At 32.3% G+C, this 25933-nt stretch overlaps 2 protein-coding genes across 5 annotated transcripts in view; one reads left to right on the top strand and one right to left on the bottom strand.

Moving 5' to 3' along the window:
* The window catches only part of LOC140439666 (uncharacterized), a 72183-nt gene extending 54708 nt beyond the window's left edge, over positions 1-17475 (top strand). For 3 of the 4 annotated variants that reach the window (XM_072529724.1, XM_072529725.1, XM_072529726.1), the window contains one exon: positions 8697-17475. In XM_072529724.1, coding sequence (XP_072385825.1) covers positions 8697-8866 — 170 coding nt within the window. In that variant the 3' untranslated portion in view covers positions 8867-17475. The remainder of the gene's footprint in view (positions 1-8696) is intronic. The other variant, XR_011950680.1, reaches the window with a different exon arrangement.
* A 7744-nt stretch (positions 17476-25219) lies between these two features.
* Positions 25220-25705, bottom strand: LOC140438714 (uncharacterized). The gene is made up of 2 exons (XM_072528360.1): positions 25576-25705; positions 25220-25422 (listed from the first exon to the last, which is right to left on the bottom strand). Exons 1-2 carry the CDS (start codon positions 25703-25705, stop codon positions 25220-25222), a joined length of 333 nt encoding a protein of 110 aa, XP_072384461.1.
* Positions 25706-25933: the final 228 nt, after the last annotated feature.

Raw genomic sequence — 25933 nt, 5'->3', positions numbered from 1 at the left:
GGTCCAGTAGGGCCTCCATAGCTGTATTGCGGCTCCACCAATTCTTTTGTAATTTCTGCTAGTAGGGGGTATCCAGCCTAGGCTTTCCTGCAAAAAAACCGGCTAAACATATTCTTTGTTAAATTTCACCATGGACGGGGATGGATGCGATTATAGGTATTTCTGATCTTTTATCTTCGATCACTAGCTAACTGTATGGGAAGTCGTGCGTTACTTTTCGTAAAGCTTTTAGAGGTATTTCACTGTTATTAATTAGAGACAAAATATAAATCGGGTCAGCATCCCCGCTTCCATGTTGCTAACACAAAAGAAGGTTAATCTTAAACATCAAAATTGAGTGAGAGATGTTGGTTTACTGCCTATTTTACTATTGCGTTCCCATTGTCGTTGCAGTTTTTATATTTACGTTATTCATGGTAGCTGTTGTAGTCTTCTACGTACTTATATAAACGAATGAGGTCATGAGAGTGTTAGTGGAAGACTTGGACTGACCAAAACACAACTGGTAGTCTACATACTGGCCAGGGTTTGTAGGTATTACTAACAGTGCTGCTTCCAGTTTTTACGTCATGAATTTTGTATCGTTAGAAAATGTAAAATCAAGGACAGCTGGTTCTAGATGGAGAAGAAATTATGATGGCGATCTTACCACCATTTAGAACAGATTAACAATTCATTAAATTAAAGATCTAAGAATCACCGAATGTGGGAATAAAAGAATAAAAATTAACAAATATTTAATCTAATGACTACTTTACTACTATTGCTAACGATCTGGTCAAAGTACGTTCGCAAAGTTTTTATCTCACATGTTTCACATCTTACCGCCGATTCCACTAGTCCACCGCGAAACACAAACACACTAGCACTATTTATAGTTATTAAAGGTAACTAACGAGGACATGAACTAAGAACGTTGTCTTTGTTACTAATCAACTTAATTAACCATACAATAATAAGCAGTGTTTGCTAACGTGTGAAATATAAACTATATTTTACAAAATAAATAAGCGAAAATTGGTACTCTAAACAAATTAGATCTGACGTTTACACTTGGTAGCACCAAAAACATGATAGTAGTAGGATCAACATTTTGCCATAAAATGATACAAAAAGAAACAGGAAAATCACCTGACAATGAAACCGTTAACTTAACTAGATAGATCACATCCTAATAGATGCAAGGCATTCTTTCGACCTCATGGATGTCAGAATCTACCGGGGTCCGAACATACATAGTGACCACTTTTTTGTAATAGCAAAAAACAGAGGAAGAATATAAACCTAAAAAAGGATAAATATATAAAACAAGACATAATTCATGTTAATAATCTTGGCATTGAACAGCGCGTTGTGCGAAATAAAAGTGTTAAACATTTTTACCAGTGTTTATTCCGATTTTTGAGGTAATAGTGAGAAATAAAATCCAAACTATACGTGAAAAATTGTATGAGGACATAAACTCTCTGCAGTGCAAAGAAAATTGGCAAAAAGTGACCTGTAAGTAAGTTTTAAAACATTTTATTGTATTCAAAACAAAACGACATTTAGAAATTCCAGTTCTTTTAATAACAGATAAGAAGACAAGTCTTGATCAAATTGAATGCGACGTTGCCGGTTATCCAAAAAGTTTCAAAAATCCAAGAAAGGAAATCCGCTAATTAATAATATTAACTAAATAAACAAAATTTAGAAGAAATAAAATATTTAATAAATTTAAATTTCATACTCAATTATTGCTTGAGAAGTTCTAGAGCTTCTGACGGGTTGACCGGAGAACTAGAACTTACCGCTTGCTATAATATAGAGTAAAAAATACATAAAAAAGAAATAAAAATGGATAGCGATGATGACTACACCTCAGAAGACAATAAAAAAAGAAGTCGAAAGGAAGATGATGAAGATATTTTCAACAAGAGCAAGAAACTTACCAGAACACCAACCAAACAACAGAAAGATGAAAACAAAATAGATCAGCTTTTAAAAATGATGCAAAATTTAACAGACCAAACAAAACATCTAACAACGGAGGTAAAAGGAATAAAAGAAGAACAACGAGAATATAGAAATGACCTCAGAGAATTAAAAAAAGAAATAAATGAATTCAAACAAAGTAACCAACAACTAAAAAAGGAAAATGATGAAATGAAGCAGGAACTAAAGATAGTGAAAATGAAGGTAGAACAGCTCGAGAAAGAGAGAAAGGCTAACAATGTTATTGTCCAGGGTCTACCGATGGATACAAATAACCCAAATGTAGTCAACGAGATTATGGCAAATTTCGTGGAAAAAGAATTAGGCATTAAAGTAGAAATAGAAGATGCTTATAAAATAGGCGACAAAACATGTCTTGTAAAACTAAAAAACAGAAATGAAAAAATTAAAATCATGAAGAACAAAAACAAACTAAGGGCATCAAAGCCAGAAATATACATCAATAACGATCTAACGCAAGAAGAGATGAAGATCCAACAAGAAATACGGAAAATTGCAAAATTTCAACAAGAAAAAGGTATGAACACCAGAGTAGGTTATCAAAAATTAAATATTGACGGGGCTATATGGAAATGGAACAAAGAGAAGAATGAACTGGAAAAGGCAAACCAAGACACGCCAAAAAACCGATAAAACAACAAATATCGTACACGCAACAAAAAACGGAAACGAAAATGACAAAGGAAAAGGACATGAATAGATTAGATAAGATAAAACAGACGAGCAGGAAAAAATATAATAGAAAAATGAAAAAACGCGATGAACTAAAAATAAGTACGTGGAACATCAGAACAATGCTTGAACCAGGAAAAATGCAGGAGATTGTCTCAGAACTAGAAAGATACCAAATTGATATTGCAGTGATTCAAGAAATTAGATGGGCAGGTCAAGGAGAAATAAATAAAAAAAACTACACACTACAGTATTCGGGACATGGAAAACAAGGTCAATATGGAGTTGCTTTCATAATTATGGGAAAAATAAAAAATAACATTATGCAATTTAAACCAATAAATGAACGTATGGCTTACCTGAGAATTAACGCCAAACCATTTAATATATCAATCATAAACGTATATGCTCCAACTGAAAGTGCTGCTGCGGAGGAAAAAGACAAAATGTATGAGGAACTTGAACGAGAAATGGAGAATTTACCTAGAGAAGACACAATACTGGTAATGGGAGATTTTAACGCCCAAGTAGGTAAGGAAGACTACATTAACCAAGTAGCAGGTAAACACACATTACACGAAAAAACAAATGACAATGGTCAAAGATTATGTAACCTAGCAGCTAGTACCAATATGATTATCATTAGTACAAACTTCGAACATCCTAAATACCATAAAGTAACATGGATTTTCCCAGACCAAAAGACATGGTCCCAAATAGACCATATTCTGATTACAAGAAGGAAGCAAACATCGGTTACGGACGTGAGAACTTACAGAGGTGCGCATGCAGACACAGATCATTTTATGGTGACTGCAAAGGTAAAACAAAAAGTCAAAAGAACTCTAAAAAACACGACAATGAAAGACAAATGGTACGTAGAAAAACTGAATGCTCCAGACATAAGGATTAAGTATGCTGATGACATGAACAAAAAACTAAAGGAACAGTGTAAATATACAAAGGATATAGAAACAGAATGGAGAAATTTAAAAAAATGTATAAATGAAACAGCGGATGTACACATAGGAATAAAAAGAAACAAAAAAAAACAAGAATGGTATAATGAAGAATGCCATAACATGCTAAAAAAGAAGATAGAAATTAGACAAATGTGGATAAGAACAAATAGACAGGATTATAGGGAAGAATACAATAGAATAAGGAATGAATGTAAGAAAAAAATAAGGAAAATTAAACGTGCCTGGTTAGATGATAAGATAAAAGAAATAGAAAAAGAAAGTAAGAACAGAAACACAAAAGCATTTTATAAGAAAATTAGCGAGCAAAACAAAACTTTTAAAGGAAAGATAAAAGGCATAAAAGATAAAAATGGAAAAGTATCAGAAAATGATGAAGAGTATAAAGAAATTTGGACTCACTATTTTAAAGAATTATTAACAGAGCAAGAAGATCAAGACCTAAATGAAAACGTAGAAGAAGAGACAATGATGTTAGGAAACCAGCTAGAAAGACCAACAAAAGAGGAAGTTGAGGAAATTATAAATAGCAGCCGTAATGGTAAATCTTCAGGATCAGACGGGATCAATATGGAACTTATAAAATATGGTGGTGAAGAATTAAAAGAAAAACTGTACAATTTAATAAAAGACATATGGGACGAAGAAAAAATGCCGGAAGAATGGAACAAAGGACAAATTATCACGATTCATAAAAAAGGAGACCAACAAATGTGTAATAACTACAGAGGACTGACGCTATTAAACACAGCATATAAAATTATGTCGACCTTAATACATCGAAGACTGACCAACGCTATGACGAATATTATAGGACACTATCAATGCGGATTTATTAAGGGAAAGTCTACAACAGATGCCATACATACAGTTAAACAAATTATGGAAAAAGCTCATGGATATAAAATAGAAATTGAACTGCTTTTTATAGATTTTCAGCAAGCATTTGATACAATAAAAAGATCAAAATTAATGGTAGCTCTGAAAGAAATGGGAATACAAAACAAATTAAGACGATTAATAAAAATGACAATGAGTAGAACTGTAGTGAGTATAAAAACTCAAGTAGGAGACACAGAAGAATTTGTCATAAATAAAGGGGTTAGACAAGGAGATTCGTTATCAGCAACCCTGTTTAATCTTGCCCTGGAATACATCGTCAGGAAAATAAACAAAGGTACCCTTAGAACTAGAGAAGGACAAATAATAGCATACGCTGACGATATTGTGCTAATAACAAAAAATAGAAAAACAATGGAAAAAATGTTAAATGAAATGGTAACAGAAGGAAAAGTAATGGGATTAAAAATAAACCAAGAAAAAACAAAAATAATGAGATTTGATAAAAACTTCGAAAACAAAAAGGTTAGACTAGGCGAATACATTTTTGAAGAAGTCGAAAAATTTAAGTACTTGGGAATATTAATAACAAACAATGAAGAAAGAGAAACAGAAATCAAAGAAAGGATTATTACAGTAAATAAGACCTTCCATGCAAATAAGAAATTACTAAAAAATAAACTATTGAGTAAGAAATCGAAAATGAAGGTATACAAAACAATAATTCGACCGACGATGATGTATGCAGCCGAAACCCTCAGCATGACAAAAAAACAAGAGGAAAACCTTAGAATACAAGAAAGAAAAATACTAAGAGCAATACTGGGACCAATAAAAATAAATGAAAATGAATTTAGACAAAGAACGAACCTTGAGCTACTGGAAGAAATTAAGGAAGATATAGTGTGTAAAATAAAACAACAAAGAGCAAAATGGCTAGGACACGTATGGAGATCAGGATCAACTACGACGATATTCTCAATATTGGAATGGACACCAGCTGGCAAAAGAAGACGTGGAAGACCAAGATCTACATGGTTACAAGAAGTTGTAAATGATCTCAACAAGGCGGGCATACGACAGTGGAAAGGAAAAACCAGAGATAGGACACAATGGAGAAAAATAACTGAGAAAATTAAATAAGGAACATGAGGACTGATCTACCTCAAAACATAGATCTAGAGAGCGTAAGCGGCGTAACCCCTAAAGGGGTGTTTAGCCACATATATATATAATCTTGGCATTGAAACAGTTGCAAGAAAGTATAGGAGACAAATAGATGAGGAAATAGAGAACCTGGAATCGGGTGAATATGTGAAGGAATTGTGGACAAAATGCAGAAACATAATAACTGAGAAAGCATCGGAAAATTAAACCAGTTAAACAAAAACAAATGGTTTGACGAGAAGTGCCAAGAAGCAACACATAAAAATAGAGCATATCTAAAAACAAATCAAGCTAGATGCCCAAGAAGAGCAAAGAAGGAATACCGGACCCTAAGAAGGGAAGCAAAAAGATGACATAGAAGAAAAAAAAGTAAATTGGAAGAAAAGCAGTTAGAAAACATAGAATGGCTAAGAAATCAAAACGGAACTCGAAAGTTCTATAGAAATGTAAACAAAATGAATAAAGCCAAGAATAGGGAGCTGTAAGGATGGAGAAAAAAATATCCAAAGTGGTACTGCCTCAATCTTAAACCGATGGGTTGAATTTTTTGACGCAAAATCTACCGGCCATTATATCGAAGAAGCAGATAACACCCTAGCAGATCGAAATGATTGGAATCTATTCAACCCAAACGAAAGACCACCTACCACTGAAGAGGTTGCACAAGCTATTAAAAAGATTAAAAATAATAAGTCACTAGGAACTAATCAAATTTATAGTAAGCTCTACAAAAATGGTGGCGACGTTCTGCCACAAGCACTGCATAAACTTTTACTTCTTGTCTAAAAAAATGAGACCATGCCCTGTGAATTGTCTCAAGGCGTGATATACCCGTTACATAAAAAAGGCTGTCAGCTCCAGTGTGACAACTACAGAAGTATAACCCTGTTAACAACTGCTTATAATATACTAGCAAATACTCTACGAAAGGCTACAAGTTTACACAGTTGGCATAGTTGGAAAATTGGAAAATACCAGGTCGGATTTACTCCAGAAAAATCAACAATTGACCTGATTTATTTAATAAGACATATCCTCGAGAAAACATTAAAATTTAACATTGACACTTATTCGTCGACTTTAAGGCCGCTTACGACAGTGTCAAGAGAACAGTACTATACCAATCAATGCTTGAGTTTGGTATACCAGAAAAACTTAATCCGATTAACGAGAATGACAATGTCTAACTTAAAAACCAACGTTAGGATACAGGAAGAAAATTCTTGATTCTTTGAGATAAAGGATGGACTTAGACAAGGGGATGCCCTGGCTTGCCTTCTATTTAACATTGTCTTGGAAAAGACAATATATATATATATATATATATATATATATATATATATATATATATATACAAATTTTAGCATACGCTGATGATATACATACCTTGGCTCCTACCATCCCATACTTAGATAGTGACTACTACCAACAAAACGACGAAGAAATTAGTTGAATAGAAGACGAATAAACCTTACAAATAGTGCATACTGCACTCAAAAAAAATTTCAAAATTATTATATACAAAAAACTGCTTATTATGACCGCGAATTAGGTCGTTAGATGGAGTTGAGACCTACTTAGAGATACTAGAGATCAGAAGAAGGCAACACGTCGCCAGAAACCGAACAGGATAGCGACGAATCTTGAGCAGGCCAGGATCCACAGAGGATTGTCGAGCTAAAGATGATGATGATGTTCACACTCGGTGGTAGTACTCTTAACCAAATTCTTATCCTATGCGGGGTTCGGTAACAAGTACCCGATAGTATTAATATGGGAACAAATTGATGACTACCAGAGCGTAGCAAACATTTGGAGAATTTTCTTACAGAAATTTATCGAACGGCGTTTTCTATATCTTGTTTAACGTATGTTGTTGCCCCGTATGATCGATTATACGTGAAACCTAGTAGTTCAAAGCCCAATGCTTTTCTCCTTTTTCAAGGTGGTTCTTCCGTTTCACGGAAAAGGTTCGTTTGTTGTGTTGTTCATTTGATTTCCGATACTATCTAATGGCATACTCTACATTGTGTTTATATTCACGAGATCCTAAGATTATATGACCGCTCATAGCTGCAACTAGCTTTACACCCTCTTATTTGAACTATACCGCGACAATTAATGTTAGAAAAGAGAATTCAGGCTACAAAGTTGCACAAAAGTTTGTAAACTTTACTTCACACAATTTGAGTTGAAAAAAGGGTAAATTTGGATGTTTTGATTTTCATTCCAAATCGTTCTTAAAAACAATTTGGAAATTGAAACGTCAAATAAACGTATTTTTAACTCAAATTATAGTAAATTCCCATTGAAAGATGGATTCAATGAGGTGACTTTTGGCCTATTCCACTACAACCGTTTCAGATCTATTGTGGTCCTCTAGCCCTAGATTACATTATCTAATCTGACCCTATTTAAAATGTTTACTAACTTTGAGACTGAACTTTCTTCGTAGCTCTTTGCCGATGACTTTTCTTCGGTTAATGCAAAGAACCGCCTTGCCAGTCTGTCTTACTAAAATAAAATGTGTTCTGCTGTTTCTTCTTTTAGGTGACAAAATCTGCATAGGCTATCAATCATCTGCCAATCATATCAGCTTTACCTGCTTATTTAGCTTACAGTGCCCTATTAGCAGAGCTACTATGACTTTTTGACTATTTATTAGGTCACCGTAAATTTTGGCGAATGTTCTGTGATAAACTGTTTCGCCCGTCTTTGTCCTGGTGAATTCGTATTGATATGTAATTAACATAAAAATTCCACAAGAAAATAGTTTTAGAAGCAGTCTCATGTATATTCAAAACATGAACCAATATGGAAAATCTTTCAACATCAATATAGTATACACTATATAAGTCTGCATGTAAAGTCAATGTAGTTTAAAAAAGTTTAGATGATATCAATTTACCGGCGTATATTTAATTGCTTCCATAAACATTATATGATAAATATTTTTATTCAAAACTGCATATATTACATAAATTTCTTGCATAATATTATTTAATAAATATACATAAAGAAATAAATTAATTTGTATTGTAGGTGGCAGGAATCACGATAGATCAATGTCTGGAGAGCAGAGTGGAGGACTTCCTAGCCTCCAAGGTAATGAAGGTCATTATCAAAGCAGAAGAGGCTCCAATAACAACCATTACAACAATGGGGAAAATCGGAAATACAGGGGTGGGCAGAAAAATGGCAAACAGACGTAATTAGAGTACTATTAGGTTTCTAATAGATGCTTTTAAAGGCTGTCATATTTTTTAATATTTTAAAAATAAATGTTCACTAGAAAAACTTATCCCAGGTGCGAAAAGTTATGGTAATGGTAAAGATTAATAAATAAATGCATATGCGTTTTATGAGAATCTGGAATTTCAATTAATGATTTTAAGCTACTTGGTTTTCTTATGAATAAACTCACTTATACACTAAAGTCCAGTTGAAATAGACCAATAATAATGTTATTTATATCATATCATGCAATATAATACTTTTTTATATTTACATCGAACCTATATCATACAGATAGAATAGCCATAATGTAGTTTTGTGTTCAAATCATCCATTAAGTTTTTAAAAATTTGCCATGAGTAACTTTACTTTTTTCATCTGGGAAGTAAAGTAGGTATAGATCAAATAAAATGTTCAATATTAAATCCAAAATTATTGCGTATTACAAGAAAAATCATTATGTTTAGAATATGCATCATATGAAAATAAATATTGATATATCTTATAAATATTTCTAAAGGTATAATTTTTATATAATTTACTTTAGAAATCAATAACGTTTAGATGACTTAGTTATTTAATAATATTGTTGTTTTATTTACTCTGATTTTCCTGATCTTTCTCTGATCTTGGTCTCTCTAATAGGTGTTAATATGAGTAAATCTATGATTATTTTAATATGTTTGTGGGATTTTATTGTCTGTTATTAAAACAGTGTTTTTTGCATTTCTTAAGAAATTATAGAAATGGAAGGTTAGGCGAGTCTTTGCATACGTCATTCATCATTTAACCCTACGATCATACCCACCAACCATACTCATCATTAAATTTATACGAATTAAATCAAAAAGCTCGATGTGAGACTCGTCGAGGTCAAAATAATCAGAGGTTATATTATTAATTAGAGTTTTGGATATTATTCTCAATATTAGCTTTTGAGCATTTACTTACACAAAATCAAACACTAAGATAATAGTTAGTCGTTATCATAATTCTTTTTTAAATTAAGATAATATCAAAACTAGTAATAAATCAGAACACTATCAATTTAAAATAGTCAAAATTCAAAATTTGCATTATCCATCAACGCCGTTCACCATATTATTGTATTTATTACGAATATACAAGCGATTTAATTTCATGGTTGAAAGTTCTGTTAGTAAAAAAGAGAGTTAATGTAAAAAATGATTCATAAATAATGTCAAACATGTGCAAAAATTCACCCGACGGACTAAATAAATATAATTATAGAAACAAATAAAATTGTGTAAATCGTAAGGTATACACGGTCCGTTGGTTCGTTGCACACACTCTCCATTATTTAATTTGTACAAATTAAATCAAAGCATTTAAGACTAATTTATGCAGTTAACGTATTACTTGGGAATTAGCTAATATTCAGGTCAACATTTTTTATGTTGTTGTTTTCATCTTTTTTTTTTTTGAATGTGTTCTCAAATTATGTAGTAATTTTAAATATTTGGCTTTATTTGGGATATATAACGGACAAATTTTGCTATTAAAACAGCATACTGGTGCTCACAATTAAAACTGTTAGAATTAGTACAATGTAAACAAACAAATACCATATTTCAAATACTAGAACACCATTTCATGAATTCAGCATAAAACTTTTAATGGTTTTTATAACATAAATTGATATAAAATATTGACTATAATATATATATATATATATATATATATATATATATATATATATATATATATATATATATATATATATATATATATATATATATATATATAGAAGGTATCAATCGTTTAACTTAAAATTGAAGAAATTGGGAGTTACTTTATCGGTTTATTGGTACATGTAGTACAATGTATCTTGTACTACATGTTAGATTCTTTAGTTAGATTAGTTGTTTTGAAAATATGACGGATCTACTATTACCTCAGCTTGAAACGATAGGATTATCTTGTTTTTTTTTAACTAAACAATACTTGAATATTCTAAATCTTCCATTTCCTCTCTCTAATTCGTAGTATTCATACGCATTTAGCACAAGTTACAAGTTACTATAAATTGGAATGTAATGGTTATTCCAGAAATATTTTAAAAATAATACCATTCCTTTGCACAAAGTCATAGTCAGATTTAAATATTATAAAAATTAGTTTGTAAACAAAAGGATTGTCACAACACTGTTATAAAAGACAATATTTTAGATGCTTAAAACTAGAAAGAGATGAATAAAAAAAATAATTCGTAAATACGTTATAGATGTGCAATGAACCAGCGGACAGAGTATACATAATTGTGATATGTGAATCTTAATTGTGATATGTGAATCTTAGATAATTTTTTTTTCAAAAAGGAAATATATTTTGTTCAATTTTAAGTACACACAATGCGAGAAATCTTTAGATATGATATCTCCTAGTATATACTAGGTAATACCAATATCAATTATATTCATAACATTCTAACGGGAATTTTACAATACTCAGCGATTCTTCAAATTGTGTGATTCTCATTTCGAAATCGAACATGTTTACTAATCTCTTTTAGTTCTAACGGTGGTCTGTAATATTTAATTCAGCTTAGGTATATGCTAGACACTAAGATGGACGGGACACCTGCCAACAGCAAATAAAAACTACCACACCAGACGAACTCTGAAATCATAATGGTCATCTGTAATATTTAGTTGAAAACCTTAACATCCAAAATAGTATCTTCTTATTGTTCTTTTAACTATAAATATGTCGAGATAAATATCTCAACTAGTAGAATACTAGTCTACTCGTATATTTTTATAAAATAAAGTATAAAAAACATGTAAGGTGACCCATATTGTAAACATTTTGATTTTTACAAAAACGAACTATTATCTCTATGCGCTTATCAATGTTAAACTTTAGATAAACTGTAGCGACTGAAAGGTGCCAAATGGACCAATTTCTTTTCTAATGTTAACAAATTAAATACATTTTAACATAATAAATCAACTATTTAGAAAAGTTATTTTTTCAAACGTTACTAAACCATCAGGAATAATTTAAATTTGTGGAATTTCTAAAATAATTAAATCTAAAAACCTTTTTTCTAATGATATTTTAGTATCCAATATCTTATACTCCATCCATTTGAAAGGTGTGGAATAGATTCAATAACCAAAATCAATACAATTAGTACCAGCAAAACCACAATCAAATAAGAAACAACTGATTTAAAAAAAATCTTAATTTATAGTGAGATATAAAAAATTTAAATAATAATAATCATAACATAATGAGCTCAATAGTTAAGTCATAAAATTAAGTGATTCATTTAGGGAATTCAGAATTAAATTACAGAAATAAAAAAAAATCTAGCAAGATAATTCTAAAAAAGTTCTACTATCATGAAAATCCCAAATTTTGTAGTAAATATATCTATATCATATAAATAATATATAAATATAAAAATGGCGAAATAGATAAAAATCATGAAAAAGAAGTAGTTCCAATTTCATGAAAACCTGAAGTCTACAAAGAAAAGTGGAAGGAGAGAATGGAATTATATATGACAATTGATTTCTTGCTTGATTTCTGTTGTAGTTGTAATTCAAAATTATCTTATTACGTTTATTTTATATATATATATATATATATATATATATATATATATATATATATATACATATACATATATATACAGGCTTGTGCCGGAATCACTTCTTCTCTCCTCGAATGGTACGAAGCGTTGTCCATCACCTCTGGAAGATTAGGACCATTGTTCAAATATCCATCTCATTATGATAGTCCACTGAGTTTTTTTAGCTAAAAACCAAAAAGCAGCACCTTCTACAAAGCCCAATTTGCTACCCGCATGCACTATAACAAATCGGGGGCCTCTTGTGTCGGCTGTTTTAGGCGTATTGACAACCCCTTAACAAATGCATCCCTGGTTGAAGTCACTGAGAGATCATTCCATTCTTTAGAAACACTATGTCTAGCATTTACTAAAGTTTCGTCCAAATAAACCACGGTGTATCCTTGAGAACAAAATTTTTTATCTCACGCAAATACTGATGCCTCCATTTGAGAATATCGGGCCGTTCAATCATGCTTGACTTTACTTCTCGTTTGAAAAAACAAAGTTCATTTCATGGAGTATTCTCCACATTTTTGTGCGTGACATGTTTGCTAAATCTTATGTCTTTTTTAAACAGTACAAAAACTTTGTTGAATCTCGGCGGTAAACTTTTAAAGAAAAAACTATGCACGATGGAACGTACCTGCGTACGAACTACTGCATCGTAAGTGAATTTTCTGCTGTTCACCCTACTTTTGGTACGTTTTCTATGGGCCTTAGTCCTCCTTCCGCAGCCTCTTTGCGTATTTTAGAAATAGTACTAAAACTTACTCCCGTCATAGCACTTACTTTATCGGTTAAACTTCTAACACTTTCACCACTTCTTAAATTTAGATAATGATTAAATACATTTAAAACAATTTGTTTTCCACGGATGTCCAAGATATTCCCTTGGCTTAATTTTTGAATTTTAATTTTCAATTAACATTTAACTGTAAAGTCAGAATAACTACTAAAGAACCTCAAAGCCTTATTATCATTATGTAGTCAGAGAACGACATAAAATCGCTGACATACGCACACCGTATTATTTTAAGTTGCAGTTAGTAATTAGATATATGCAAAGCGGTCCGTTTAATTGCATATCTTTAACAGCCGGCAAAATGCATGATTTAGTTAAGAAATATTTTCTACTGATTTCCATGATTCATGGCATACGGTATTCTCACTGAAAAATAGATAAACTGTCGTTACTGTAATTAAAATAATATAAAATAAAATTATCTTTTGTAAATACTATTTATTTAATTAAAATCATTTTCCCTACTTTTCATCTCTTGTTTTGAATGGGCATTTTTGGTCAATTACGTTAAAAAACATTAATTTTAATTCATGTCTGTGGAAACGAAAATACAAATAATACAACCCTGAATCGTGCTTGTGTTCATCGTGGCATCGCTGCGCTTCTATCGTCCATAAGAAATACATGGCCCTATATCCGCAATGTTATTTTCTTAACGTGGAACGTTCTTTTTTCTCCTCTAAACGAAGTTTAATATATTATATGGCTTACGGTTGGGAAGCCCTCCTCTTACATCAGATATGGTAACTAATGTCCTACTGGGGACACATAGATGTTTAAATATGTCGTCCTTTAAACCGATAAAATAATTTTAATGTTTATTGTTAGAGTGCTCAGGTACTTTATTTTTTATTAATTGAATGTGGATAATATAACGAAACAGTCATTCACAGTCACACTAAAGGTTAAATACAAAAAGAAAATATAAATAAATTGTAGATTTGTATGTTTTTTTCCTTAGAGAAATTAAATTTTAATAATTATATAGATCTTTGCTACTCCTAGATAAATGCAACTGTTTACAATACATTTTATTACTTTATGGTTTGGTAACCCTATGAAAAACAATTACACTGGATTTATGTCAAAACTAATAACCACGCTACATATAAATAAACACATAATTTTGGAAAATAAGAATATTGAAATTATTTGAATATGTTGTACTGAAGCATGTCTATATTATTGACTAAAATAATTATTATATTAAGTTTTTTATTTTTTTTATTGTTTCCGTTTTTCCTACTTATAATATAGTATTATTCATGTGATATAAAAGATTTAAGGAGATATCGCTCTTAAATTATGATATTTATTTAATGGAACAGTCTCCAGAAGAGCATATTAAAAAAAAATTAGTTTATTGTGAAATATCAACTTGTAATAAAAATTATTTACATAATTTCATTTTACTATTACATTCGACAAATTTGATTTGGAACATGAATCATATGTTTTTCTTATAATCTTTTTAATATTTTTTCACTAAGTTCATACAAATATTTTTAAAGATTTTTACGCAAACTAAAGTAAAAAAATGGCATCTTTACCTAAAATTCTATATGAATGGCACAAACCTCATCTGACATCTTAAAATGAAAACTTGCTTAAACGAAACATCTCAATTTTCACTAAACTCACTACAAATATTTCGACACGTTACGTATACTGAATCAAAATAATGTCATCTATGTCTACCTTTCTTCGAAATGAGACAAAAATTACTCTTTGACGCATTAAAATTAAAATTTACTGATAACCTATTAACAACGAATCCCTTGATTAACAAAGATCGTTTGATCTCGTAGTTGTAATATTATTGCAAATATTGAATCTGCACTAACAAATTTACAAAGGATGTTAATGCAATACAACACCTAACTACGTCAATAAAAAAATTTTCCTGGACTACTATTCCAGAAAGCCCCTATAAAGAAAAACCGGGCTCATACCTGAGCTATGTAAATAATATAATATAATAATAACTGAAAAAAGTAAACTAAGAAAAAATTGGCAAAGTACTCGAGCCACAATATACAAAATATTTCTAAACAGAACAACACGACAACAACTCTAAAATCTAAACACAGTCTATAAGCACTAAACGACTACAAAGACGATGGTATTAAATATTTTTTGGAAAACCTTTCTATAAGTGAAAATAAAGACTACTCATTATGGAAACTGACAATGAAACTGAAATCCCAACAAAAAACTAAGACCGCTATAAGAAAATATTATGATAGCTGGGTTCGTAGTGATGACCCCAAATATGACCACAAAGCAAGCACTTTTGGGGAACATCATGTATCTCTATTCCAAACTCATCAGAAAAAATGTCATGCAGACTTCGAAAAACCCATTTAAATATACTGAACGCCATATATCAGATGACTCCACCCATCAAAACCTTTATTACAAAATTAAACAAAAACAGGACCCAGGTATGATCTTTTCGGGGGTCTAATACTAAAAAATTTACCCGAAAAGGCCAACATACTAATATTGTATGTTTTCAACGTAACATAAAAAATTTTTTACTTTCCTGTCATGTGGAAAGTATCCAAAATAATTATGGTGCCAAAAACTTACAAAGACTTAAATGAGGTCTCATTATACTGTCCAATAAGTCTTCTACCAATTCCCGCAAAACGTTTTGAAAAAATCCTTATGATTCGATCCTACCAAACTACCAATTTGGCCTCATGCAAAAACATGTTATCATCGAGCAAATGTATAGTGTAGTCAGAACAGTTAGAGATGCCCTGAAAACAAGTCCTACAGTACAGCTGTCTAGTTATCCCGCAAGCAATTGAAAAGATACGACAGGATTTTCTAACTTCTAAAATCAAGTCTTAGCTACTTTATCCCATAGCCCAAATTCTACACTCATGTATACCTGATAGATCCTTCTTAATTAATCATTGCGAAGCTTGCACTCCCCTATATCCGATCTCGGCAGAAGTGCCCCAAGGGAGTGTACTTGGTCCAACCCTATATTTACTGTATACATCTGACATCCCTACCACAAATAATACTCTAATTGCAACGTATGCAGATGATACCGTCATAATGACCACTCATATGAAGATTAGCATCCAGAAATTTGCGAAACCATTTAAACTATTTAGACAATTGGTTAAAACTATGGTGTGTCATCACCTTCACGTTAAAAAGAGAGAACTGCTCTGTGGTATCTATTAACCAAAAATTACTACCTGCTAGGAATGATGTCAAATATCTTGGTATCCACATAGATGATCATCTAAACTGGGGAAAACATATATTGTCCAAACGACTACAACTGGGCATACTTTACAAGAAAATGTACTGGTTTATGAATCGGAAGTCAGGTTTAAGTATCCATAACAAAATTCTTCTTCATAAAGCAATACTACGGCGGTATGGATATACGTAATTCAAATCTGGGGAACTGCCAGTAATACAAATATGCAAAGACTACAAAGATTTCAATCCAAATTTCTTCGTGGTATCTGCAATGCCCATGGCACGTGCCAAACGATGTTACTCATCATGACCTGAATGTTGAAACTGTTAAAGAAGCAACCGTCACTCGATATACCAACTACCTGGTTGGATCCTGTAGATCTTTCCATCGATGAGAACTAGAAGTAACTCATTTGTATAAAAGTAAAAAATTTGGTAATGTAAACTAAACATAAGTAAAAAATGCTTACCCCTGGGTGTAGCTCCTATGGTAAGCTATGTATGTGTCACTTTTTCTATGCCATTCAAACATATTATTTATTATTATATTGATAACAGATTATAATAACTAAAGAAAGTTAAAAAATATCTTGGATACATTTAAGAAAATAAATAGGAAATAGTAGATCAAGATATACATAGTGTTGTATAGGCAAGAATGATAACGATGATGATGATGGTCAACATTTTTTTGGCAGCACAATGACATTGTTTTCCATATATTTAATTTTCTCGATGAATAAAATTTTTCTTTTATATTTTCTCAAAAAATTATTCTTGGTAACCAGTTTTTTGTTCCTTTTTCTTACATAATTCTGCCATTATTTTCTTTTGGCATTTCACATTGGGCATCTTGAACATGATTCATAGAACGCTTATCTTACCATTAATATGACGTTCGTGTGTATAAAAGACTTTAAGATATGCTTGTATTTTATTTAAAATTATTATAAATTATATATATATATATATACATACATATATATATATATATATATATATATATATATATATATATATATATATATATATATATATATATATATATATATGTATATATATATATATATATACAAACTTTTGATCTAAATTAAAACTGATAAATTAGAGCTAAAATTTAATTTCAAGATTATATTTATAATATTAGATCCACAGTTTCAAATATTAAAACTCCTGGAGACTGCTCTATGAAACTATTATACTCCAATTGTGATTAAAAGTACAGCGTATGCAGAAACTTTTAAAGGGATAGAAAACTCAAAACATTTTCATATAACGATATTAAAGTTCACATAATTGTTTCATGTCCTCTGCCTACGTATGTGACAAACAAAGCAATTTATTAAACAATATATTATGTATACACATCTCATACCTATAGATATGGCAAATATACACAGAATCAAATAAAGCAAACTGAATATACGGGTGCTTTTCATTTGTAAAGCTTTACTTTTTAGAATAAAACATAGCAAAACCGTTTTAGAATATTAATCTTTTTGAATCTCTGGTTGTTATTACTTTTTGGATATTATATCAATATTGCATATTATACATATTGGGCGATCTTTAAAAATTACAAAATATGCAAGTATAAAAATGAACAAAATAAATTTAAAATCACTTTTCTTCTGAGAAAGGGGATATGTTAGAGGTTAGAGAAATATTATATATATATATATATATATATATATATATATATATATATATATATATATATATATATAAACAAGAAATACCCCTGATCACTTATGATTCAAAAACTAAACACTGACCAAAAAGAACGACAAGAAAAGAAAAAACATAGATACAAATCATATGGACGTATAATCATGTGGACACAAAAAAATATGGAGGAAAAATATAGATGAATATCTAAAATCTACTACACAAAAACAAGAAAAAAGCACATACTCAAGATAAGACATGTAAAACGGGTACTACATAATGGAAAGGAAGTAAATTATACTTAACAAAACTATCCGAAAAACTGTAAACGATAGAGTGAAATCCAAACATCAAAGTATAACAGTATTATTTTATACATTTCCTGTAAACAAAACATGTGAGGAAGAATTTAACAATTGAATATTTTTGGTTTTTTATCATATTAGCGCCATATCACATGGGCGTTCAGAGACAACGAGTAATGGTTATGGGAATACAAAAGTAAGTCTTAAAACCTTTTATAAAAACCATCTATAGTTTTTTTGTTTAAACTACAGAAAAACCTCTATCAAAAATCAAATATTGCATTTAATTGCGAATATAAAATATTCGTTGACGACATCAGTATGACGGAAAACACAGATAAGTAGTTGTAAAATTTTATTTAAAACTGAAGATGGCTAACAATATTTTAAAAATTAAATAATAAGGCTAGAATAGAAGCATTACCTATTATAAATTTTGAAGATTTTATAATTTCTAAAGGCCGCTCTTTAAACATATTTAACATTGCTGTTGTTAAAATAGATGATATTTCTAAAAAATATTTATCTTTATCTGTGCTAATAGTGTAAAAAATTTACTGGATATTTGGGAAATTGATCTAAGTTTAATTGATAAAATATTGTTGTTTCATTTAGTACCTAATATTATATATTTACAGTATTATCTTTCTTGAAACTTTAATTTAGTCTAAAAAAACACTATGAATTCATTTACGTAGTTGAGATCAGAAAAAGCATAAAGGCAAATTTACATAACTCACTTTAGAGGCACCGCTAATGATTCATCGATAATGAAAAATGTAAATGGGACTTTCATCCAAAGTGACTATCAAAAGTGAACAGTGAATGAAGTAGAATGCATTCCTACTTATGATGAACATCCTTTATTAAATGATTCATCCGAGATGATAGTCCAAACAAGACATTTTCACGTTCAGTGCAGGGAGAACTGTTTATTTTGAATGAAAATTCGCTTGTAAAAGTTTGAAATTGTTTATTTCAAAAATATATTATAAAATAATGCAATAAAATATGGCTTTCCCTTGGAAAGACTACCAAACATTATCATATTTGGAATTATATAAAAATTTTAAAATGCCAGTCGAATAACAAAAGTGAAAATTATTACCGATACCTGTATATTAGGTTTATAGGTACATGGCGTTGCAAACTTGCTATAAGCTGATACTCTGTATGTGACACTTAGAATGCTAAAAAGGTACCTGTAGCTAGGCAATGGAGTGTGATTCTACTAAATTCTGTTCTGTTCTATGAATGAAATCGTTCTACTAAATTCTTCTTTTTCTTGTAATATTCTTAAATATCCAGTAAAGATGTAGCTAAATGGTGCACTTCAAGTGTTTTGTAGTATTACCTAATCGTTCCAATTATTTATATTTGATAACTGTATGGAGACTTGTTATATTCTCTATCCATTATGTTTGTTTATACAAAAAATGTGAAAATGTTTATTGCTACAAAATATATCTAATTGGTATCAAGATTGTTTTATTGCTTTAATTGTGTGAATTCGTTATATATTGTTATTTGTTTTAGTCGTTTCAATTTCTATGGCTTCTCGGATAATTTATGGTATATATATATATATATATATATATATATATATATATATATATATATATATATATATATATATATATATATATATATAGTAAACTCTTAAATATTGGGGAAATTTGCAAGAAAGACTCTAATGTGTATCAATTGTTTCGCCGAACGTTTTCGCCAAAGAGAATTAATTTGGCTTCTTCAGGGCTGAAAGAGAATAAATTATAATTAGCTACCATATATTATCTATTAAAACATTATTGATCTTACCGTAACTTAGAATTGTAGAGTTAGAATATTAAAAAAACTTTGCTAGTAACATAGTGGTGTTTTTTGTTACTATGTGCAAAAAGAGTTTTTTTTAAGGTTTGAAATGTATGGTAGCTTTGAACTTGACACGTAAAGGCTTACCCAAGGTTAATCGAAAAACCCAATGTAACTACATTTAAAAGGAGGTAATTCTTTGAATTGTCGGCAATAACTAAATTTTTGATTTATTGCCGACAATTCAAAGAATTACCTCCTTTTAAATGTAGTTACATTGGGTTTTTCGATTAACCTTGGGTAAGCCTTCACGTGTCAAGTTCAAAGCTACCATACATTTCAAACCTTAAAAAAAACTTTTTTTGCACATAGTAACAAAAAACACCACTATCTTACTAGCAAAGTTTTTTTAATATTCTAACTCTACAATTCTAAGTTACGGTAAGATCAATAATGTTTTAATAGATAATATATGGCAGCTAATTATAATTTATTCTCTTTCAGCCCTGAAGAAGCCAAATTAATTCTCTTTGGCGAAAACGTTCGGCGAAACAATTAATACACATTAGAGTCTTTCTTGCAGATTTCCCCAATATTTAAGAGTTTACTATTTAACTAATCTGCAAAGATTAAACTTTAATTTCCATTAAGATCCATTAATTGTCAATATCTTTATAGAAGACTTCGAGACCAGAGCACCATCCACATCAATGCTCAAACCCACATGTTGGTTACGATATGTTGACGAAACATTCGTCATTTTGCCCCATGGCATGGTTGCTTTGGTGTCTTTTCAAACCCATCTGAATGACATACATCCGAGTACCCAGTTCACGATGAAGGCGTAAATTAATTAATCCCTACCGTTTCTCGACGTTATCATACAGAAAAACCAATCGCCCTGTTTATCGAAAACTCACCCATACTAATCGTTACATGCCAACTCTCATCATCCCCCTTCACAAATTAATTCAGTCTCTTGTCTCCAGATTAAATACCACGGCATGCCAACTTACGTTACTAACAATGCCTATGCGATTATGCAAGTAGACCCGCTGAGCTCTCTAGTTTAAAACAAGTCCTCATCCAAAACGGTTGCGCGACAATCACATTAATAGGAACATCCACAGACATCAATCTCCCACTCAATCTCAACCCTAAGACACAGATTTTCCTCATACGAAAGCTTTTCTTCCTTACATCCAAGGTGTCACTGACAAAATCGACAAAATTCAAAAATCAAGAGGAATAAAGACAATATTTACCCGCCCTACCCAAAAACTTTCAGTCCTTGTCCGATCAATCAAAGACAATATTCCAAATAAACAACACGGACAAATATAAGCCAAACAAATTGTAGAATCCATGTATGATTTATGAACATTCCGTTTCTGTTCACAATTCCTACTCAATTCCAGCTCTAGGTCAATACTATCTTCATAAAGGTCACAAAATTGATTTTAAAAACTCCAGAATCATAGCCCACATTTGCTTCTATAAACCAAGATCTATCCGAAAAGCCATAGAAATTTAAAAAAGGCGAAATTGTCTCAATAAAAAAGATGACGACATACGGTTAATTTCGACTTAGAGACCTCCCATAAAGAAATCACCGTTCGCTCCACCCGTCAATCAAAATCCTACTGTCAGAAATGTTCGCGTCAATCCCCGCGACAATCAACACACCAATTCTCACGCTAACTCCCACCCAAACCACGTCACCATCGACGGTATAAATGAACTGTCCTCTGTTCCCAGTACCAGTAATACATTGGTTAGTGTAGAAGTGTCTGGGTGCTCGGGAGACTGAGACTGTTTCATGGGTGCCCTGTTTTTGCCAACTAGACCATTACTGGTTACACACAGTTCACATTTCCGGCACCGTCTTCCTACACCATCTTTACAAATCACCCAATACAACCGTTCTCGAACTTTTTGCAGAGTCTTCGTAATACCAAAGTGTCCACCTAATGCACCGTCATGCAACTGACGCAATACTTCTGACACTTTACTTTCAGATAAAATCAACTGAAGCTTAGATTCAGTACTACCATCATTCTCAAACGTTCTATACAGAAGATCGTTTTTTAGTAGTAGGCAATTCCATTGGTTCCACTAAGACTTGACTTCTGGACTGCATGCACTAATGTCTTGCCAAGAAGGTCTTTCACTTCGCCGCATCCAATCCAATACTCTTTTTATACTTGGATCATCTGCTTGAGCCTCATGTAGCTGTTGAGGCTACCATTAATCATTATAGACAGTGGTTCGTCTCACGGGACAAAGTCGTTCTCCTAAATTTAAGATAGTGATTACAATTTGCACTGCACGGCCGTCTCGAAAGAACATCAGCATTTAAGTAAATTCTTTCAGCCCTATGTTTGATCTCTTAATCATATTCTTGTAATCGTTCTAACCATCTTGCCATCTGGCCCTCTGAATTACGTAATTGTAGGAGCCATTTTAAAGAGGCGTGATCCGTACGAAGAAGGAACTTTCTGCCATACAAGAATTTATAGAAATGCTCGCAAGACTTCACTACGTTTAGCAATTCTCTGCTGGTAACGCAATAGTTTCTGGTTTAAACAAGACTTTGCTAAAGTGAGCGATGCCTTTTTTCTGACCATCTTGGATTTGGGAGAGAACAGCTCCTATTGCACTGTTGCTGGCATCGGTGCCCAACACAAATTTTCCTGCCTGTCTATAATAGCTTAAAATCGGTGCACTGATCATTTGTAGTTGTTCGAAAGCTTTTTGACACTCTTTACTCCATGTATATTCTTTGCCTTCTTCTGTCAACTTTGTTAATGGCTTGGAGATGTTGGCAAATCTTTTGATAAAACGTCGGTAATATGTACATAAACCAAGGAAGCTTTTAATTTCGTGTTTATCTCTTGGTACTGGCCAATTCTTAATTACTGCATGTTTTTCAGGATCAGCTGTTACACCATTACTCGCAACAATATGTCCCAAGTACTTCACTTCTCGTGGAAACATGTGACATTTCCCCGGATTTAACTTCAAATTCGCTGCCCGCAATCGTTGAAAGACTTTAATTGCCTTCACCAGCCCTCAGCTAAATAAGTATTTACTCAACATTCTCCCACCTTGAGAAATTTGACATACCTAATTTAAAAAAAATGCAGAGAGTTGCGAAAAAGTCATGAAAATTACACTTAAATTTTAAAGGAGTTTTCACCACCCGGCCACAACGCGTATATCTTTCATTTAAGTCGGGTACTCTGCTTTTTATCCCTCCCGCACTTTTTTCACTTGGTTCTTCCTCAAACTGGGGTCGACCAACGTTCTCTTGGGGTAACCTCTCTGGAATCGTTTGACTGCCACAGGGTAGAGTATTACCTTGGACATTCTCGCCAGTAGTAACTGTATCGACGACCTCCACCGGGTAAAGCCTTTGTAATGGGCTCAGAAGTTGCCCTTGCGCAGTCTCAAGACGAACCAACCTTACCTAGTCATCCCTACCAGGCATAAGTTCGATAACTTTTCCTAAAAGCTACTGAAGACCCTTGATGTTGTCATTGCCGACTAAAACGACATCCCCGATAGACACTTTAGATACCTTCGGCTTCTTCGTTCCTGCTTTGAGTTGAGCCAGATATTCAGTACGAAATTTCGCAAATGATTTCTCAAGTTTTGTAAACGCCGTATTTTGCGTGTGAGAGAATTCTGCTCTACCAAATCACATTCCGGCAACTCGTAACTGACTTGTTCCTTTAAAAACATACTTAGGTTAACGCGATTAACTCCGTAGGATTGTTCGAAAGATACGTTAACGGACGCGAGTTGACTATACTCTCACAATCACACAATAATGTCAATAAGTCTTCATAATTGAGGGACGCTCGACCTAAAACTTTTCGCAAAAGTCCTTTCACAATATTTACTAATCGCTCCCAAAATCCAACCCACCATGCAGCTGTAGGGGGTTGAAACGCCACTTAATACGTTGTGTAGAACTATATTCCGCGATAGTATTCCAGTCCAATGGCTTAAGCGCATTCTCGAATCCCGTAAAATTTGTTCCATTGTCACTATAAACTATTCTGCAACAAAGCGACGAAAGGCTTGAATAAAGGCATTTGTTGACAACGAGATAACGAGTTCCAGATGAACTGCACGATAAACGGCACAAGTGAACAAACAAATCCATGCTTTCTCACCCGATTTCAAGTGAAGAGGTCCCGCTACGCCCACTCCAGAAATTTCAAAAGCTGTAGTATCCCGAACTCTATCAGCCGGCATCTATAAAATGTTACCTCGGAAGTAAGATAGGCAGACGAAAATCTTCCGTGACAAGTCTCTCAGTAACGCGAGTTTTTAAACGTATAAGTCCAAATTCATCGACAAAGGTGTTTAGCGAGGAAATTCGTTTCGTATCTGAACCGAACGCTTCGTTCTGCACTAGCTTCAATACAAATATTTCGGCTTTATCGATTTCCTTAGCGACCAATTCACCTGTACATTTTTCGTGTGAATTTCTTGCATTATAACAAAATCGTAGCGCCCAAGCTATCATTCTTAAAAGTTTTATGTACTGAGAAAAGTAATGCAGATGCCAATCGTCAGACGTCATATTCAAAAGTGGCGAACTGGCACTTTTCTTTTTCTCGGTACAGACTTCTTCTTCATCAACTTCTTATTTTTGTTGGGCCCAATTATTTTCTTTTCTGTACAACCATTCCGGGCCCTCCCACTATCGAGAGTCGAACAATTGCCAAACACCACAGCCTCTTGATGAAGATCGACAGAATTGAAAGAACCAGGTAAATATTTCCAACACTCAGGGTTGACTAAATTTCTAATCTCTTGAACTCTATTAAAAACAAAAACGGACCAGTCATCCTTACGTTGAATCCAAGAAAGAACAGTAGTGGAATCATTCCAAAAATAAGACTCAACATAAATATTGAGAAAATTGTCTTTTTACTGACTGATAAAGTCTAACACCAATAGTGGTTGCGAACAGTTCCAATCTCAGTATAGAAATCTTCTTCAAAGGGGCCACATGACTCTTAGCTGCTACGAGGAAAATTGAGACAATATCATTCCGAACAACTCTTAAAAACACTACAGGCGCATAAGCTTTCTTACATGCATCTGAAAACATGTGCAAGCTCCAATAATCAACTTCCATGGGTCCAGCCTGAATCCAGCGTGGAATCTCAATACTCGACAGTTCAGGAAGATAAGTAACCCAATTACAAAATTCTTCAGCCATATCATTCTCGACTGGAGCATCCCATCACTGGCGCTTCTCCCAAAGTTTTTGTAGCAACAGTTTGGGGAATAGGGATACTGGACAGGTAAAACCAACAGGGTCAAATGTACTCTGAGCTATGGAAAGCATCAGTCTCTTAGTTATGGGACGTTTCAATTGCATTCTTTGAAAAGTTTCACTATTGATTTTCAGAGTGTCTCTTGAAGAGTCCCAGAGAAGACCAAGAACAGGGACAGCTGTTTTGTATTACCAGAGGCCTCCCACCCTCTTAAGTCCATCTTAGCTTCCTCCATAAGGGCTGTTGCTTCTGATACAAACACTCTCAACTCATTTTCATCAGTAACATTGGTCACACAATTATCCACATAAAACCCAGTCATAAGCTTTTCA

This window comes from Diabrotica undecimpunctata, chromosome 4, assembly GCF_040954645.1.
Source record: "Diabrotica undecimpunctata isolate CICGRU chromosome 4, icDiaUnde3, whole genome shotgun sequence".
In the NCBI taxonomy this organism is placed as follows: Eukaryota; Metazoa; Arthropoda; class Insecta; order Coleoptera; family Chrysomelidae; genus Diabrotica; species Diabrotica undecimpunctata.
Note: the sequence above shows the minus strand (reverse complement) of the source record. Positions and strands in the feature narration are given on the sequence as shown.

What these genes read in the sequence shown, in the direction of transcription:
- LOC140438714 (XM_072528360.1), bottom strand. Translation starts at nt 25,705, where the DNA reads ATGCAATTGAAACGTCCCATAACTAAGAGACTGATGCTTTCCATAGCT. An exon ending in ACAAAAACTTTGGGAGAAGC is followed by an intron (nt 25,423 to 25,575) that starts GCCAGTGATGGG and finishes ACATGTTTTCAG; the next exon opens with ATGCATGTAAGAAAGCTTAT.